Genomic DNA, 20,729 nt, shown 5'->3' with positions numbered 1-20,729 from the left:
ATAGCAGCAAACCCACTTTGCAGACAACAATGGAGTGATTTGAATCAAACAGCATTTGCAGAAACTGTTTTTGTTGTTTCTGTCGAGTGATTCATTTGTCCAGTATGCAGATTCAAATGTACTTTAGACACGATATCTTCTGTTGTTCCTCACTTATCTAGAAACAAAACAAGCAAAACAGTATTTTCAGTTTGAAACACGCATCTTTCAAATGATTTTCGCTGGTGTTCGCATTTAAAGGGGCATCTTTAAATCTGTTAAAATATGACCTTAACTTCAAAGAAACCACCACTCAGCTGTAAAGTAAGAATGTGCGACATTTCTCATATCTTCGCATTACTTCCGACATATCGTGCCACACAACCTTCTATGTAATCCAGTCATGACTGGCAAACACTCGCATTACATATGCAATGTTGAGTCAAGCGTTTAAATATACGGTACGTATCTTCAAGGTTTTACTAAGTTCACAATAAACTGAAAGTGGAAACAGAACAGGGAAAAACTGCAGTGGACCTAACTTGCTGTTAAAGCCACACAGTGTTATCTTCAATCAGGCAGCTTTAAGTATACGTTAGAGCTAAAACATTGTATTCATTCTTTCTCTCCCACTCTCTAGTTTCAGTGAGCCATTTCTGATGTATTGGGGACATTTTGACATTTAAACCCGACTGCCCTGTGCATTCCATCTCTGGCTTCTTTACATTATACGTCTGCCCTCACAACATTTGGAGACAGGGAACAACCCAAATACCACTTTTGCAAATGATTACACTCGATTACACAACTTGTTTGAAACAGCTGGCGTTATTTGCATGTGTTTCCCAGGCACTGTTTGGCAGTGTAATCACATTCACACGTCGCTCTTTTTTCTTTTTTAACTTCCCCAAAGAACGTCACAAACAGGGAAACCTCGCTGCAATGCAAACGCGACCACGGTGCATGTGGAAGGGGGAGAATCCCTTGGATATACGAGTATATTGCAATCTCTGTGATGGCCCCCACATGGCTGCTTCATGTAAAGTGTCTGGATTTCCCCGGAGCTTGTACACTGACCTACAATTGATCATTTATAATAGAGATTTTGGCAGGATTTGATTCCTGCACACCTCTGTACAATGGGATTTTGCACTTTTCCCACTAGATTCTGTGAAATAAAGATAACCCTGCTGTTGAATCAAACATTACATGATTATGTTTATCATGGCAAAATGTTTATTATTATTATGGGCATGTAAATGCATGCTGCATGTTAATCCTTCATAGTAAATTAAGAAAAAGAAAACTTTCAAGTGCCATTTGCAACATGAATCAAAAATATTCATTTACATTCATGACAACAACCAACATCTGTAGAAAAGCTACACGTGAAAGCAGTGCAGTTATAAATATGCTCTTTCTCCAAGACAAGAGCAAACATGTCTGGCCTTTACATCGGGAATGTCATCGTTTACTTTGATTAAACAGCAGCAGTGCATTTACTTTCACCAGGCTGCAAGCAACTTTCATGTAATACTCCAAACAATGTGTACATGTTCAGACCATTTAAACAGATTTTCTTCTTTTGCAGCCTCTAAAATTGAAACAGTCCAGTGTTGAAGTTTAAAATCCAGTGTTCTGTCAGTACTTGTTGATCCCAAATATCCGTACTCCATGAAACTGAGGCAGCTTTGGGAGGAGGACGCTAAGGAGCGAGCACGTGTTGATGAGGAAATGCGTAGGATCGTATTTTGTGTAGAAACTTGCAAGAATATATCTGTAAAGAAAGAGAGTGAGAGAAAGAAAGCATCAGCATCAACATGAATTCTTCAGGATTATAACACACACACAAATACATGATAAAACAAAAGTACATGACACACAGAAAGTTCAGGCTGAGAATATTTGGCCTTAGCTTTTCAGTTTTTGGCCAACCTCAATCCCAGAAACTCATATTCATCACAACAATTTTAAACAAAATTACAAATCTAAAAACAAAAAGAAAAAAATTCTAACAAACTTCTGGAACCAAAGCCAAAAGAATTATCATTGGATTCAACCTATAAAAGGGGATCATACAAGTTTAACCTCTACTATAAAAATCATATAATATATATATATATTTAATATATATGTTTTTAAAAAAACTGCATTTATTATAAATGACCTCTCATGCCCCATCGTCCATGCCTTCACAGCCCACACTTTGGGAATCACCGGCCTACGTCTATCACCTCAGACCTTTTCCTCTTAGTTTCACTGAACCTCAGTAGCGGTGGTTAGCATGAATGAATACATGCAAATTGCTTTTCCCGAGCGTCCCTAACTATGGTTTTGAAATCCAAAAGGAAAAAAAACAAAAAAAAAAAAAACAGTCACAGAATAAAACAGGGGATTTAACAGTGAGTTGACAGATTTGTTTGCTTTCACTTGCTTTCACTACCATCCCTGCTGGCTTACTAATTTGCTCAGCTGCAGTCAAAATTATATTGAAACTGGTGTACTTTTTTACTTTTACTCTTTGGAGAACTATTAAACTGCCAAATCTTTTATTTATTATAAAAGCAGACTACTTTTTAATTTAATTACTTTACACAAACACATGTAGGACTCATGTTGGCTAAAGAACATAGCAAAGTTTAACTTTCTATCCACTGATAAGGGCAACGGGTAATTCTTGGGGTAGCCAGTCGCTATTTGGGCTGATATTTCTGTTTCTGTCGGCTGATCACTGTTAACAAATCCTTTAAAAAGCGGTTAAAAGCCTAAATTGTTGTCAAATAACATACAGCAGTTATGCAACCTTTACATGTTAAATTACTCATCCTAATGAAAGTGAAACTGTAAGCTATCTGTGACGTTCTGTTGTGAACAGTGTATGTACTTACAGAACAATTGGTGAGATGGTAAGAAATTTGCGTGAAGATGTGAACTGGACGCCGTAATCCATCTGTTCCCAGTGTGTGAGCAGACGGGCTTTGCCTTGGTCTGGTGTTTCAAAGGGAGTGCCCTTCACTGTGTGCAGAAACAGGTACATCACCTGCAGAGGAGACATAACAACAGTCATCTACAAACATTATCAGGGGGAAGAAGAAGTAATACTCCATGCAAGTTCAAGTGCAACGACGAATCAAGGAGACATTTCAGTCACTGCCCGGAGAGCTGATGTTTTCATTAACCCTGGAAGTGACCCAACAAATTTTCCCAGCTCTGACATGTAAGAGCAGTATTGTGGAGAGCAAAATTACCTCCCCCAGGTGCAAACCACACTGAAGGTATAAACCGTGGGAAAAGAAAAACAACATACATTTTGTCTGATGTGCACTGCAAAACTGGTGGTTTTTTTGGTTTTGTTTTTTAAAGAACAGCGCTTCCCTGAGATATTAAAACAACAACTAATACACTTTCAACAACAGCAGCAATTCAGCTGGTTTTTAGATTTTCAATCATACTGATGTAAAGCCAAAATGATTCTGAAACAATTGCCAATGTTCGCTAATTTTTAGTCACTGGAACTGAAAATGATGCTGTACATTGGTTGGCTCCAGTTTTAAATGATATGTTACCAGCTTGCCTCTTAGACCAAATTATTATTCTTAAACTATTCATCTAAAGTTGATGAAGTTGGGCTCTTATACAGATTTCAAATGTGACATTGAAATTTGACCCTTCAACTTCCACTCTGACCTTAGATTTGACCTTTCTAGTAGCAGGAAATCTAATGCCACACAGTAAAGTTACATGTTTTCTTAAAGCATATTAAAATATTAGATATAAAATATCTCACAAGTAATTTTTTTAGTTTTCTTTCACAATATGCTGTATAAAGTACTGTAAATAATGGAAATTGTACCAGCGAAATGCATGTAAACTTAGTACTAAGTAAATACTTTCTTTTATTGATCCCCTTCACTCTTAACCCTGTAATGCAGAGTGCATCACATTTGAATTCTTTCGTATCTCTTTATCCATCACACATCATCAGTGTGATGGATAATCCTACAGGGATCGGAAAATGCCAGGTGTAGTAAAAAAATATCCAAATTAAAACTCATAATGCACATTTTTATTCAGCTTTGTTTTAAATTCTCAGAAGAATCAATAAAGACTCCAGTTTCAAAACGATTGAATATTCTGGCAAGTACTTAATGGTTCGGGCTTTACAGCGATAAATAATTTGGTTTTGTTGCGGAAACATCCACAAACTATGTATAAAAATTGCAACAATTCCTAAACAGTTAATGCAGTTTTCTGGAACCCCAGAAAGTCTGCACTTCAATCACTGTTTGAGTTCAAATCCACTGTGATGGTGTACAGAGAAAACTACAAAAACTGAGTCTTAACTCAACAAATTATGGACATAACTGTATTAATATATAAAACTATAAACAGATGAGAAGACATAAGCTTACAATTTATAAGTAAAACTCATCTAAGCAGCAAATTGGTGAAAATTTAAAAAAAAATAACAACTGTACATGATTTGAATTTAGCATATCAAAATCAAAAAAATTTTATCTCTGAAGCAGACGACTTCTGATAAACTGTTTAGCACTGTTATGAACAACCAAGATCATGGTACTTCACAAAGTTGTACTTTTCTCATTAACTCTGGACACCAGCACGCTTTACTGATATTGGGGGAGGGAGGTGTTAAGGAAAGTAGTGCTGTGTGCTGATCTGCAGATTAAATGCAAATGAAAGCGTGACCACAATTTCAGTTTCTTTTCACCTGAAAACAGATAAACCGATATTTTACGACACATACGCACCCTACAGTAAAACAGACAATGCCACCTTTCAGCATGTAAAATGGAATAACATCCCAGGATCACGCAATATTGTTAGGCGGGGGTGCCACACAAAAACATGTCAGCACAAGTCATGATAAAACTGAAGAAAAGCTGATTAAATATGCAAGTGTCCACTGTCTTTGACGTCATATACCAAAAGGTTTTACTGTCATCTATTTGTCAGTTTAGTGTAATAGCATTGTTTAATAATTTGATGTTTTTATGATCTCACAAAATATAGAAGCTAAATTATGAATTAATCAGATTAGATTCTGATATTATCTGTATCTATACCTGTCACCTGCTAGACTACAAATACTAGCAACTGCCAGTGATAACGCTCAGACTCCTAGTACACAACTATTGTATCAATTTAAAAATCCTATGTCGACTTGTCCCACAGTTATCAGTCGTGTCCAAATTCATGGGCTGCATTTGTAGGCCGATTACATCACAGCGACGCGACGAAGGCTGTCCAAAGTCGTACACTCCTCCGAATGCAACCGACAAATGCGTCCTCCTTTTCCCTGAATTTAAAGGTTGGGTCAGGTGTATCCTTCGTGGCCCATCATATCCCAGAATTCATTGCGCAGCCAATTCCAGTTATAAAACAATGGCGGCCACTAAGTTTTTAATATTACTCTTATTACTCTGGGTCACAAAATAAATGTTTAACATATTTTCAGGCGAGAATGTGGGTCTGTAAACTTCAAATATCTGCTCAGTTTATCAAGACATCGCATATTTGCAAAAGTGCTCTGACGTTTTCGGAGACGTCTGTTATCCACCAGCTCGATAGCTAGCCGGGGGCTCGAGGGTCACTTGAGCCGCCGAGAGCAGCAAACTCCCGGCAGATCATTTTTCAGATTATCGCGGTCTTTCGCTACTCAGGTTAAACGTAATATATAAGTCACTTAGATAACCTAAAAATGTTCTTGTTTGGCTTTTTTCAGTGTTTTATTTGTTCGTGAGTAAATTGGTTTGGCTGAGATTAAAGTTATTAGGTTACATAAAATAAAACTTTATTAATCCCCCGGGTGGGTTCCTCCTTGGTTTTCACACAGCTGAATAAACGTCAAACCAAAAACTGATTAAACAGAAGTGTGAGATAGTCGAGAATTTACACCAGTGTCCTGTTATATTTTAGATAGCAAGGAGCAGACGGCTGAGTTTATTAAACTCCACCGAGACAGCGGCGACACAAATCTGAAGGCTAGACCGTCCAATTTCACAGCCGTTTACTTCCGGCCTACCCAACCTTCTGACGACCTCGCCCACGTAGACCGCGAAGGGCGAGTCCTCAGGAGGATGCAGCCCATGAATTTGGACACGACCATCATGTTCAGAAGACTCTCAGAAAACTTGACCTCTGACCTGTAGGTTGAGGTCCCTGAGATCTGAACTTGTCAGAGATTTTTAGTAGCTACACCATCAATTTGAAGCTCTCGTGTCCACGCTGCCTGCCCATCCGGAAGCCCATCAACCTTTTACGGCTGAAAGGTAAAAACTGAAACTAAGTGTGGAAAAAGATTTTAGTTAACTGAAATAAAAACTGAAACTAGGCTCATGAAAAAAAGAAAAATGAACTGATGAACTGCATGAAAATGTTCATTTCTACACAGCACAGCTGTTTAGGCTTTACTGACCAGATTGTGGATGACGTTAGTTAGTGTCCAGACCAGCGGGACAGTGAAGAAAGGGATGCTGAGCAGGACGATGTGTAAGACGACAGTGAGCAACAGATAGGTAAGCCATATCCCTCTGCTGTTCATCACCCGTGTGTTGGGGTTTACCTCGCTGTGAGCGACGCCCACATTCATCTAGAAAAGGAAAGAAAATGTAAATGGAAAAAAACCAAACAAAAACCCACATGCTTCAGAAGCACTCAAATGTAAACATTTGACCCCACAGAGTTCCAGCTTCGAGACGTAAGCAAGCAGAAACTTGGACAATTTAAACAGTAGTAATTTTATAACAGTGGCTAATTTCAGTTGCTTTTTGTTTTGTTGCTGTATTGCGAATCATCTTTTTACGTTGCGTTTTATTATTTTATTTAAATTTTCATTCATTTATCTCCTTTATTATATTTTACAGAACTTTTTTCTCTTAGGTCATTTTTATATTTTTGAGCTCATCATATTGTATTTATTTTTTTCAGCTAGTCTACTTTATTTATGCTATTTTATTATAGATTTTGTTTAATGGTTTGGCTTGTGTAACACAGGAATTTCCAGATATTTGGGATACCTAATGTAAATCTTATCTTCACATCAACATGCCTATTAGCAACAAAGGTATCTGTTTATGCAACAAAAGCTTCAAAAAGCTTTACATTACAGCAGTGACTACAACCTTTGCACGCAAGCTCAGTACATTGTTTGTTCCTGAGTTTTGCTTGCTGTACCTTTCATATAGACAACAATAACGTCAAGATCTTGATCTGCTCTGCAGCTAAAAGGAAGTTAAATCAGTGAATAATACTTTTAATTTATTCTGGGCCATTCCATGAAAAAAAACCAACAACAATCCCACGTGACCTGTCAGAATCAGCTGGTTTTTTTTCTTCATTTTGTACAATCACTTTAGTACATTTCGTGCAAAATGTTACTTTCATACTATCAACATTTTCCAAGTTACAGCAGCATGAAGTATGCTAAGTAGGGAGAGAGATGAAATCCTTATTTTAATTCAAATTATTTTTGTATATTTTATAACTTCTTCAATATAAGAGATAAAATTACACACCAATTAAAAAGTACAAAATGTTTACCCTCCCACTATGTCCTCTATGACCTCCAAGGGTCTGTGACTGTTTTAAATGCTTTCATAATATGCTTAAATTATTTTAGAAAGATATTTTGCTGATTTTGAGGAGGTAAGGAGTGGGTCCATATTTTTTCATGGAAATGTTTTCTGTCATGTTAGCTACTCATTTCATTCATATAAAAAGAAGCAGGGCTATCAAACTAATTTTAGTTCATCAGTGCAGGACTGTGCAAACTGTATGTGACGTAATCTTGCAAATATAGCGCTTATAATGTGGGAAAATCCCCCACACAATTAACTGAATCTAATAATATTAAGCCCAGTCAACTTCATACAGGTAACAAGTAGGGCTGTTTGATATAACGATATATATCGGATGATGATATACAAACGTCTATGTTTCATTTTACGCTATCGTTTGTTTCGTGGTATTGCAAAATAAACTGTTTATGGCAATATTTTTTCACCGTTTTGATGGTCCCTGTAGTGGCTATATTAATTTCTTAAAGTTCTCTCTTTCTCTTATATTTAATATAACCACACTACAGACGGACAAGCGCCTGTTTTTATGCCTTGTGGTTAGCAACAACGACGGTAACACCATCGCGTGTCCGCGTGTTTATGTACCACATAAACCTTTCACAATAAAGCTCAAGATCCTGTTGAGACTTTTCAAAATAAACTGAATCACGTGAAAGAGCAGATTATTTACGGATGAGAAGTAAAAAAGAGCCGACAGGTGCTAAAAAATAAACCTTAGACTCAAACGTTAGAACAGGCTTTTCCCCGCAGCACGCTGTGTAATAAATACTCACAAAGAAAACGGCGGCCGTTACAACTTATGTCTAAAAATATATCGTTTCATGCATCTGTTAAAACACTCGACTCCAGGTACATGACGCGCAGCTGGAAACACTTCACGCAAGTCGAGCTGCCCGAGATTCACAGAATTTACAGAAAATGGTACATTTTTGTGATTTATATCGTTATCGGACGATAGAATTCTTATATCGTGATATGAGATTTTGGTCATATTGCACAGCCCTAACTGTGGTCACATACAGGTAACAAGTATAAACTTTTCAATTAGAAGTTACTTATGGCATCGAAGAACAAGAACAGCCTAATAATGTGTAAAGAAGCTTATCTGCTTATCTTATTAACACTTTTTTTCTCCCTGCCTTTGAAGAGATGCTCTGTGAAATTATTTTGTTTTAGTGGACACTCATTAATTATTTCCTTTTACTGGAAGTAAGCTAGCTCACTTACAGTAGCACTGGTAAAAAAAGTTTTTCGGTCATCTCAGAGAAGCCAATATCTCAACAATGACTCAAATCCACAAGCTTCAGGTTATCGGTTATCTGTTGAAACCTCTGAAATCAGTCTTTTTCAGGTTGTATTATATCTAGAACTGGCTATAACCCACCAAAGTGTAGAAATCCCCCCTGTGGGAGGCATTTAATTGGGGGAAGTCCCTCTTTCTTGAAGTCTAAATTTCAAGCAGTGGTTTATGGCCCCTATACAGCCCAATCTGATCTGAAACAAGATAGACCACTACAAACAAATTACACATTCATCATCATCCAAATGTTCCTCTTTGTTTAAGCTGTAAAAAGTCCTGAAAATGCTCACATTATATGAACTATTCACATACAAAAACCCTTCACTTGGTTTCACTTTATTCATGTACCATTCACTTTATTAGGCACACCTTTCGAATACTGGTTGGACCCCTTTCACCTTCAGAACTGCCTTAATTCTTTGTGGCTTAATTTCAGCATGGTGCTAGAAAATATTCCTCAAAGACCTGAGTTCATACCGACGTGATGCTTCCTGCAGTTGCTGCAGATTTGTCAGGTGCATATCCATGATGTTAATCTCCATTTTCACCACATCCCAAAGCTGGTGTTTGCATTGAGATCTGGTGACTCTGGAGGCCATTTGAACTTTGTTGTGTTCAAAAAAAAAAAAAAAAAAAAAACAGTTGGAGATTCTTTTCAGCTTTTCTGGAAGCAGCTATCAGAGGAGGGGTACATTCTCTTTTGCTTATGTCATTTAAATGATGCTCTGTTACAGCGACCCTGAGAGGTCGAATGCAACACAACATAATAAAAGATCAGCAAATAGAGAAATTCTACGCAAGCACAGAAAAAGCACTGGAATTCAATCTCGCAATTGTTCTGTCATTTTGTCTTCCCCAAAACACTTGTGTTTTACAAGTTGGATTTTTTTTGGTTTCAATTTCTGTTGTGCTTTATTCAACCTTTGTGTTTTTGTGTGCTTTTGCAGCATTTTGCTATTCACTGGTGTTTTTTAGGTTGCAGTGCATCTGACCTGTCAGAGCCACCATATCAGTTGGCACAAATTAACCGAAATGTGGCATGAAAACACCCCCACACCAAAACACCAGCAACACCTCTCTGTGTTTAATTATTCGTTATTATTAATCCCCAGCTCTCTTCCACAGCGTGTCTTTGTCTGTTTTCCTGCGTGTTGTGGATTCAGAGGTGCTTTTCTGGATGTAGTAACTTGTTTTTTAAGTTATTGTTGCCTTCCTAACAGTTCAAACTGTTCTCCACTGACCTGTAGTATCAGCCAACCTGGCTGATGTCTGGCTCAAATTCAAGTTCAGATGTGACAAATTATTAATAACCTGCTATACAATGTTTTCTGGTAGGAAAAAAACAAACCCCCAAAACTTTCCATCTTCTACAAAGCCAGCTAAATGGCTCGTTAACATGCTTCTAGCATATTCAGACTTTCAAACCTGAGCAATGTTTGAACATGAATCTCTCAAAAATTTTAAAGATAGAAGTAAAAAATGTTCACTAGCCTCTTTTACCATCAAACTGAATGTAATTACTGATTGTAATTTTTTGTACAAGAATAAGTGCTGCAAGAATTCTAATAAAACTGCTCAATCCACAATGACAGTTGAATGAAAGTAGCATTGTCTTCATTTCTGTGACCTTTTTTATGCTAAAAAGTTTTATTTTGCATTATTGCGAAATTCAACTGCATACCATTCAGAGGTTCTCACTAGTTAATTTTTGCAAAGTGATTTTTGATTCATGTAGGACTTTGCAGGACTACTTGATATTTAAATGTATTTTATCAAATCAGAGATCTTAATTCAAGGTAACAGAGGCGAGTGAGCATTTCAAACCTTTGTCTTATTTTTTATATATCCATGTTCAAACACTGCCTTAGATCTCAATCTCAAATCGGAGCTGATTTAACAAAGAAATATTACAAAAAAAGTGACGATTTGAGATGGAATAACCCTACTTTGACATTTCAGTCAAGTGTATCAATTTGCCTTTTGTTTATAATCTCGTTAACTTCCAGTTAGTTTCCAGAGTGGGCTTTCTTGTGCAACTTTCGCGTTAATCTTTTTTCTTTTCTTTTCTTTTCTTTTTTTTTTTAAACATGCTCTGCAGGGGCATTTAAAATTTAAATTAAAGAAGTTCAGAGTATATGTCACATTGCAAACACAGCACTTTGTTGGTGCAGATGTCTCAAAGTCATGCAGGCATGACAGTTTCAAATGCACACAATCCCCAAAGCCTCAACTAGCATGATGAGGGTTTGGAAAAAAGCGCTGGGGGGGGAAACACTTAATACGAATTTTGTGTTGGTGGCCAAAATACACGCTTCCTCTCAAGTAGATGCACCAAAGGCTTATCGTGCTAGATGTGGTCAACGTAAGCAGCATGATGAGGCTTTGGGAAAAAGTGCTGGGGGGGGGAAATGACTTATTATGAATTTTGTTTCGCTGCCAAAATACACGCTTCCTCTCAAAGTAGATGCAACAAAGCACATGCACCAAAGCCTTATCATGCTAGATGTGGTCAACATAACTAGCATGTTGAGGTTATGGGAAAAATGACTCCACCCGACTGAGTTCTTCTGGTTACCAAAACACACGCTTCCTCTTTTAGCCGTCCCCAACATCAGTGGGCCAACATTCAGTCGTCTCACCGCAATTTTCAGACTCCTTAGACTCGAACAGTGTTAAATATACCACAAGAACAACACAGACAACCTTTCAGAAAATGCTCAGACTTTTCGAGTATATTATTTAACTAAATACGAGTCACGTGACGTTCGCGGGCTAGCTAACAGCCGCTACCTACAGGTTGACAAGCTAACACCAGTTTAAATGTACTTTAATTACAATTAATCGTTTCACACGATACGTAAGCACTGAGGACGTAAACCGATTCCGTCGTGCGGTGAGTAACAAATCTAGCTCGTGTGGTATTTCTAGATTTAAAGCGCTACATTTCACCGGAGAAAACTTTACCTTCCTGTGTTGTCGTAGCTCACCAGGAAATTCCTTGTTTTGTCTTCTTAACCCCGCCTTCGCTTGAGCTGGACTGGTTCCTCTGTCAAAACTCCAGCCTGTCTTTAACAACGGCAGGTAAACAGGTGAAAGGGGAAAACTGTGAGAGGTACACTAAAGATCAGCTGTCCAAGAAATTCCCGAGATGCCCCAGTAAATGTGTTGGCCACAATTTAGTGCTACTGTTAATTCCCATATAACTACCTAGATATCAGGGTGGCTGCAGGCATGCAGAAGCTTTCAGATCATCTTTCAGGAACGCACATGGACAAAAAAACAAACAAAAAAAACAAACAAAAAAAACCTTTATACACTTACTCGCTGGGCACTTCATTAGGTACAACTGTTCCACTGCTTCTTAACACATCAATGTAATTAAGAATCACGGCAGCAACGGCGTTATTTGAGCATGTAGAAATGGTCAAGACGACCAGAGCGCCAAAATTCAGAAAAAAGGTAAGGTAACAGACTTTGATGTGGTGCCAAACAGGCTTGTGTATTTCCAGAGCTGCTGATCTACTGGAATTATCACACACAATCATCTCAAGGGTTTACAGAGAATGGTCTGAAAAACAGAAAGTATCCAGTGAGCAGCAGCTCTGTGGGTAAATTCCTTCTTGATGCCAGAAGTTATAGGATAGCGGTCAGGCTCCTTTAAGCTGAGAGGAAGGTAACAGTGACTCAAATAACCACTTTGTCATCTTACACAGTTTTGTGGTTTTTGAGCTTTCACATTCTGTTTGTTATTAAATATCTTCAGTTGGTTTCTTAAGTTTGCCTTCCTATAATTATTCTGAATTATTATTATGCCTTTTATTGCCTATTATCGGAGAGCATTTGTTTTCTCTTTTGTAAGTTGAGTTTGTGAATTATATACTCGTGCAGTTTGATTTGCCATCTTGTTTTTTTCCCCCATGGTAGCAGTTTGTTAGTGTTGTATTCCTTCTTGTAGTTTATCCTGCCTCCCTTGTGTTCCCTGTATATAGTTAAGATCCCTGTATCCATTTTCCTGTTTAACTTTGATAGTCATGATTTTTTTGTGCCTTGTGTTCAGTTTGACCTTCTTGTCTTGTGTAATTAGTTTTAGCCGTATCTTGTTGCTCTCCAGCATCCACTTTCCTTGATTTCCTTGTGTTTACTTTTGTCTCAGTTTCTTCTCATGTCATACTGTTTGTCAGTTTCCCTCGTGACTCTTTTTCTTTTTGTTTAGGGATCTTGTTACCTGCTGCCTGCTGGACACTGGCTTGCCAAAATTGGATGATGAAAGATTGGAAAAGGTTTTCAGATGGATTGGAGGGGTCAAAAATAGGGTAAATAACTTAAACCTATGAGCAGTTCAGGGTGGTGGTAATGTAATGGTGTGGGGGATATTTTGTTGTTACACTTTGGGCTCCTTAGTACAAGATGAGCATCATTTAAACACACTCTGAATCAGTAGTGTTGCTGACCATGTTCACCCCTTTATCACCATAGTGTACCCATCTTCTGATGGCTGCTTCCAGCAGGATTCACTGCATGGAAATTGCCTCCACAGTCACCAGAACTCAGGCCAGTAGAGCATCTTTGGAATGTGGTGAAATAAAAGGTTTTCACATCATGGATATGCGGCCAATAAATCTGCAACAACTACATTAAGCTATCCTGTCACTATGGATTAAAATCTGTAAATGTTTCCAGGAACTTTTTGAATCTCAGTCACAAAGACGGCAGCTCTGAAGGCAAAAGGGGCTCTGACTCAGTACTAGCAAGGTGTACTAATAAAGTATGTAGTGAGTTTGTATGCACTAATCTAAATATTCAGCACAATATCCTCTGCAGATTAACAATAACTCTCACACTAACAATCAACAAATGGGGTGAATTTAGGGAACATAAGATTGAAAAGCACAGTAATACTAGGTTTGGTTTTCTTGTCCGATGATTGATAGTGGAATGTTTTTGTTAAGCCACTAGAGTCACTATAATGTTCTCATCAGTGTGACATGACATGTTGTAGTGGTTAAGGATCAAAGAGGAAGTTGACTTTGAAAAGCAGAGGAAAATGACACAAGCTAGTTTTAATCAAATATATTACATAAGTGATTATAGTGAACATGATGAAACCAGTAAATTTTCTTCTTATCATCATCTCTATCTTAGGAACATGATATTAGATCATCCAAACCAAGTAATTATCACCCGTGCAATAGAAAAGTATTCAACAGACTCTATATCAGTGGGTCTTCATATGTGCCGACACCAGATCAACAACAAAAGGTTCATGAACTGGTTGAATGTTGTCAGATGAGATATTCTAACCCTCTTTTCAGGATTCATGCTAACTACAGCCATATTGGACCAACGTTACAATAAAATAATAACACTTGCTGGTGTAGTGAATAACACATTTGCTAGAAATCCCCAGGGGGTCACAAGCTAGCTTCTGGGCCAAGAAAGCAGCCAAAAGTACCTTCTCTCATTTATCAAATAAACAATATACAGGCAAAATACGAGCCAAAGGACCATGTCGATGTGACCCACTGCATCTTAAAAGGAACACCAAACAACCTCTAAAACAACAACAAGAATATAATTCAATTTCTAGTGCATATCAGAAAATCTGTAAGAAGTAGCCTTCTTTTATTATTCGTTTAATTTTATTTATTTATTTTTGAAATAATGCATCATGCCCATTGCAACTTCAGTTATTAGCATGTTGATTGGCCATTTCTCAGGTGGTTTTATAAGGTAATAATCTTTCCCCCATTCTGGGTTGGACAGGACACATATGATAACAGTGGGTCTTTCTAAAGTGAGGATGGAAGCCATGACATGACAAATACCTAGTCACACATCTATTGGTAAGAGCGTTGTTTTTACAGTAAAGAAATGAAAGTTGAGTTCAAATTCATAATGATAAAAACATGATTACATGAACTATTATGACCAAAAAACTATAAACTAAGTATGAACGGAACTGTACAAAAAAGTACTTAACCTAGTGTAAGCCAATGATAATTATCTGCTGTTCAAACCACCCAGATGTTTCCAAAAAAGTTTTTGGCTTAGGTTACACGTTCAGAATATGATATGATCATGTCCTTCTGAGACCCAGTCTATTCATTATGTCCTCTGTAGTGGACAAAAGAGTTAAACCGAAAGATTTCCTCAGTTCTCAGGAGGACATGATATGACCTTTTCACATCAAATAGATGAGGGTAATTCCATCTCAGTTCATCGTGTTTAATAAAAAAATTCCCTCCTCACAGCTTGTCAAAATATTGAAAAAAAGGGGGGGGAAAAGTACATTTAATATGAATTGTAAAACAAAATAAACAAAAAGAAATAGGAAAAAAATGGAAGGTTTCCTGGCTTTATTAATGTGGAATCTTGGGAATGTAGCTAAAGTTACTGCAGCATGATTGATGGAAGTCCCTAAGATATTTGGATGTTTGGTCTTTGAAGGTAGATTTGGATGCCTGTAGAAATCATAATTTAGTATGTGTGGGAATAATATTTAATAGACAATTCATGTATGGCAGCCAAAGATTATAACAAATTATATCATTTCTAAAATTCACAGATTTTAAGATAAAAGACCTAAATTATAACCAATGATTTTTGTTTACTAGGCAAGAAGGCTAGCTCTGATACTAAGGCTTCAAATATTAATTCTAACAATATGTAAAGTATTTCCAATATATAATTTTTAATCAGTAATATTTTCATCAACAGTGCTCGGTAATTCAGTTTGTTTATTTTTTAAGGGAAACTATAGTCGGTACACAAACAACTTTTTTCCCTTTCAAGAAATCATCGACTGAATGCAATCGTCAGGTGTCATCAAAATTCACTTGACTTCCTTCAAATAAGTCATCCTCTTTAATACATTTATATATTTTTGTTTTGTGTTGTAATAGCAGGACGTTAAAATCTGTCCAAATCACCCTTAACCTGGATCCGGTCTTTTATCAGTTCCCAGAGTCAGAACCAGACACGGAGAAGCTGCATTCAGCTTTTATGCTCCTTATATCTGGAACAAACTCCCAGAAAGCCTCAGATCAGCTGAAACACTCAGTTTATTTAAATCCAGGTTGAAGACTCACCTATTCTCAGCTGCATTTGAATAAAGCACCAAATCCACACTTTTAAGCTTAAATTTCAAAACTTACACTAACTACTGATCTTATCTATTTCTGATTTTATCTGTTTTGATTTTATATACTGTTTTGTTTGTTTGTTAAGCTTAAATTTCAAAACTTACATTAACTACTGATTTTATCTACTGTTCTGATTCTATCTGTTTTGATTTTATATACTGTTTTGTTTGTTTGTTTGTTTGTTTGTTTGTTTGTTAAGTGGGTTTAGAGCTCTGGGTAGCTCCCCAACTGGGTCTAGACTGGGTCTAGAGAGTATTTTAAATTCAGGGAATTTAAAATAGAAAGTAGCTCGTCCACAGAAGGACTGGTAGCTCCCCTTACGATAAGGGTTCAGATCGCGCGAACAGGTGTGGGATTAGAGCTCTGGGTAGCTCCCCAACTGGGTCTAGACTGGGTCTAGAGAGTATTTTAAATTCAGGGAATTTAAAATAGAAAGTAGCTCGTCCACAGAAGGACTGGTAGCTCCCCTTACGATAAGGGTTCAGATTGCGCGAACAGGTGTGAAATGTGTGTGTTTAGTTAGTTTGTTTGTTTGCTTGTTTTAATCAATTTTAAATCATGCTTTTTATTTGTTTTTGTTTCTAATGTCTCTGTAAAGCACTTTGAATCACCTTGTTGTTGAATTGTGCTATACAAATAAATTTGCCTTGCCTTGCCTTAATTAACCCCAAATTCTTATTTATTGTTTTACATAAATATTTACTTTTAGTGCTGTTTAGGAACGCAGTGAAACTGAATTTTAAATATTCATAGCTGACAGTGTTTTATGCAGTAAAACTAAACCACTCTGCCAGCAGATGAAATATTAGTCTAGTGTAAAAGTATTATGAAGCTAGTATTGGAAATTACTTTAAAACTATGACTAGGTAACCTTTGTATTCCTCTTTTCTACTATAGAGATGAATAATATAATCATGTTTTCTACAAACGGGTCTTGCAGCTCAGTATGTTTTCCATTTGTAACTCTGAGCTATATCTTTGTCTATTTTTTTGTACAAAGCCACCAGTGAACTACAGAATTATACTGTTAGCTTCTATGGTATCGTGGGCATTGATTAATTTTGCCATGAAATTAAAAATAATACATAAATGGAGTGAACTGACATTCATAGTCTTTTCTAGACTTTCTGACTACCCAGAATGCTTTATACTGTAGTATGAAGTGGCCACATTTAACCATGTAGTCATACATTCATTTGATTATACCGTACTTTGTTCTACACATTATGTACTTTATTTACCTCACATCCAGTTAGCCTCACATGAATGGACTGTGTAGGAAGACTGGACTACCTGAAAGGAACCTTGTGAATTCACAGGAAGGTCCCAGCTACTTTGATGTTCTTAGTTCACAGACTTATTGTTTTTTAATCCTTGAAAACAGGATGTCTTCACTTGGAGGATCTGAATTTATTCTGTGAAGAGCAATTGCTCAGTTGAGTCATGCAAATGGCCTGTTTTGATTCTCTGTTCCTTCTGAGCAGATACTTCAGTTTCAGTCCGGCTGTGAATGCACAGCACTCACTTGAGAAAGGAAGTGGTATTTTTTCCCTAAGACCATCAAGTTTATGCTGATAAATCGAGAGTTAAACTCGATATCTATTTCACTTTGACATCTTGTTAAGTTGCATTTGTTTTCTTAGTATCAAGTTTGTGAATTTGTTTAACAGTCACAGGTGTCGAACTCCAGGCCTCAGTGGCCGGTGTCCTGCAGGTTTTAGATGTGTCTTTGATCCAACACAGCTGATTTAAATGGCTAAATTACCTCCTCAAAATGTCTTGTAGTTCTCCAGAGACCTGGTAATAAACTAATCATTTGATTCACGTGTATTGACTCAGGGTGATATCTAAAACCTGCAGGACACCGTCCCTCGAGGCCTGGAGTTTGACACCCCTTGTTCTTCTTTATACTGCAACTCTGTAATGAGTCTCTATGTGCAACGTTACTGGCCAACTCCCTTTCCAAACAGTGTGTATTCTCTCTTTGATAAGAGACTCCTTAGCTTAAAAATAAAGAAATGGCTTTTTGCTAAATGGAGAGCAAGGGGAAGCAGTCATCACTAACCTGCATTTTTGGTTTGAGCAGTCAAAAGGGCAAATGCTTTGACTCTTATAGCATTTATGTTATATTATAAATATAGTGAGAAAGAGAAATATGCTCATCAGCTGAACCCAGACAACACTGATTGTACAACTGATGATTGATTGTAAGACTGTCTGCAGTGACGGTCTTACAATCATTAGTTGATTCACCATGAGCTTGATTCACAGGCGCAAGCAGTCATAATCATCTTGACACATAAAAGGATAATTATTATTAGTATTATTATTAGTATTATTTTTACACAACACAGCTGCAAAAAAAGCTCTGGAAGTAAGCCAGTCACCTGACCATCCTTTTCTCTATTTAATCATTTATTTTTGTTTTTACATAAACATCAGTTTCAGGTCTCTAATAGATGCATATTTTTTATTTCATTTCCTTTAGTCAAGCTTTGTGATTCAATGCATGCCCCTTCCACAGTAAGCAAACAGTTGGGTGAGTCGATCAGTTGGAGCGTATTTTTTGTGCCAGAGCCCCGTGACTTATTAATCCCACCAAGCTTCAAAAAACATAATTTTGCATAATGAGTACTTCTGATGATTCCAGTTGATATAGCCTATTAAGATTTTATTTATTGAATGCAGAACTCATAAAATGGGCTTATATTATGATTTATTAATCTCTTTTACTTTGTGAAAACTGAGTTAGCCATTGGGTAAACTCCAGTGCAGTCCTATTATAAAGCTGAAGTAAAGTAAACAGAGAATCTCTTTGTAGCTGCTGTTGATGCATTGTGATTTCAGAATGCTCAGAGCAGTAAAGTGTTTAAGTATAAGTGTGGCAATTCATTCTTAATTTAACAAGCTTGATTTTATGGAAATGGGAATACCTCTTAGGAGGGAAATAAGTAAGCCTATGCCAGTGGGAACAAAGTCAGAAGTACTGTTTGCTATTCTGTCACACTGAGGAGACTCCTCTTCAGTAGCACGAGAGCTGTGTAAAAAAGGAGAAAAAGAAAGTGATGTCGTTACTGAACTGGCTGAATGTCTTGGATATTCTGAAAAACTTAAGCTTGCTGCGTCAGACATTTTTCTTTAGGGAAATTTAATATTTACCTCTGAGTCTTTTATTTGCCCTTATTAAACAATAGTTGAATTGTCCACACAGAATTTGTCTGATCATCTGCAGCAGTTGATGGGTTATAATCACTTAGTACTTAACAATGAGCTGTAAACTCAAGTGTGGAAATTCAACCTTGATTTGATGAGTCTGATGGTGCAGTAAGGGAAGCGTCTTGGAGAGCGGGAATGAGTAGAATGATTGAAGAGAAATAAAGCAGAAGTGCTGTTACCTGTTATGTCACTCTGATGTGGTTGCTTCCCAGCATTGTGTGAAAACAATTAAAAAGCACAAATCATGTTATTCCTAATGACCACTGACTGAATGTTCAGGGTGTTCTGACAAACTTTTTTGAGTGGAAAATGTATATTTATCAGTATATTTTAGGGGATGATGTAAATGAGAAGTCATAGAGGGGCTCAGAATAAGAGAATTTCTATCCAAAAGCAAGCAGCTCTAAGGAACCTCTTCTTTGGTCTAGACTGAAATTTTGTAAAGACATTTATTGTCCTCAAAGAAATATGGATCAAATAACTAACAGCGGCGCTGGCTTGAATACTGAAGCCAGAGCTAAGGTGACCAGATGTCCTTCTCTAAGTGTCCCATATTTGGATGACCATGCACTTTTCTAAAGTCTGGCTTCCACCCAATGGTTGTGAAGGGAAGGATTTTTATTGCAGTAAAATGAAGGTTAGCCTCTCTAATGCTATGCCCATCGGTGAAAATTACAAGTCAACAGAAAGTCACAAACTTGGCAGATTTTGTTGAATATGATGGAAAGCACTGAAAGGAAAATGAAGCACCAAGAAATATACTGAGAAATGGAGGTTTTGTCATTTTCTGCTAGAATTATTTTTCAGTTTCACACAGAGGGGGGAAATGTTTGTTTCATAATTGGCCAAATTGTCAGATATGGCTCCATACCTCCTCCAAGGTATGTCAGTCTGTGCATGCATCTTTACTGAATCCCAGTGACTTTTATCATTTGAGACCACAAAAAACCCCTCAGTTTTCTTTTATTCTTATTGTATTAACATAGTAAAAAAGAGTAGGAAAGGTCAACACAGTCAAATATAATATGTATCTGACTACCTCCCAGCACTGTTAATGTGTCTGAGTTTGTCCAAGTCAAACACCATATTTAGGACAGGCAGAAACCCCCCCCCCAAGAAACAAACAAACAAAAACAAACTACTACTACTTATATTTACAGGTGGCCACATCATGGTCTCTGCTGCAATGTGTGGCCAAACTGTTCACATATATGCTAACAATTACCACTTGGAGATTTTCTGTTTTGGCTGCAGTGTTTATCTCCTTCTGACTCACTACATCACTGCACTCAAACCACTTCCCCCTTCCAACTCAGACTTGGCTTTCCCTTGCCAAGTCTGAGTTGGCCATCCCTAGTCATTTTCCCTTACTCTTCGCAAAAATCATTTTGACCTATGCTGTGTCTCTCACTTGGTATCTACACCTGAGTTCACCTGGTTATTGTCCCTCTAACAGTAAAAGGGGGGGGGGGGGGGGTAGTGCTGGAGGAT

At 37.3% G+C, this 20,729-nt stretch overlaps 1 protein-coding gene and 1 long non-coding RNA gene across 2 annotated transcripts; one reads left to right on the top strand and one right to left on the bottom strand.

Moving 5' to 3' along the window:
• Positions 1-1,192: 1,192 nt before the first annotated feature.
• Positions 1,193-11,946, bottom strand: ormdl2 (ORMDL sphingolipid biosynthesis regulator 2). The gene is made up of 4 exons (XM_080898409.1): positions 11,845-11,946; positions 6,419-6,592; positions 2,868-3,019; positions 1,193-1,756 (listed from the first exon to the last, which is right to left on the bottom strand). Exons 2-4 carry the CDS (start codon positions 6,590-6,592, stop codon positions 1,621-1,623), a joined length of 462 nt encoding a protein of 153 aa, XP_080754535.1. The 5' UTR covers positions 11,845-11,946; the 3' UTR covers positions 1,193-1,620.
• LOC308407030 lies at positions 10,973-17,427 on the top strand. The gene is made up of 3 exons (XR_013973623.1): positions 10,973-11,773; positions 13,094-13,193; positions 13,357-17,427. It is a non-coding gene; the product is annotated as an uncharacterized lncRNA (long non-coding RNA).
• The last annotated feature ends 3,302 nt before the right edge of the window (positions 17,428-20,729 follow it).

The sequence above is a fragment of the Rhamphochromis sp. 'chilingali' genome (assembly GCF_963969265.1).
Source record: "Rhamphochromis sp. 'chilingali' genome assembly, chromosome: 12".
NCBI classification, from domain to species: Eukaryota; Metazoa; Chordata; class Actinopteri; order Cichliformes; family Cichlidae; genus Rhamphochromis; species Rhamphochromis sp. 'chilingali'.
This window is presented reverse-complemented; position numbering and strand designations above follow the sequence as displayed.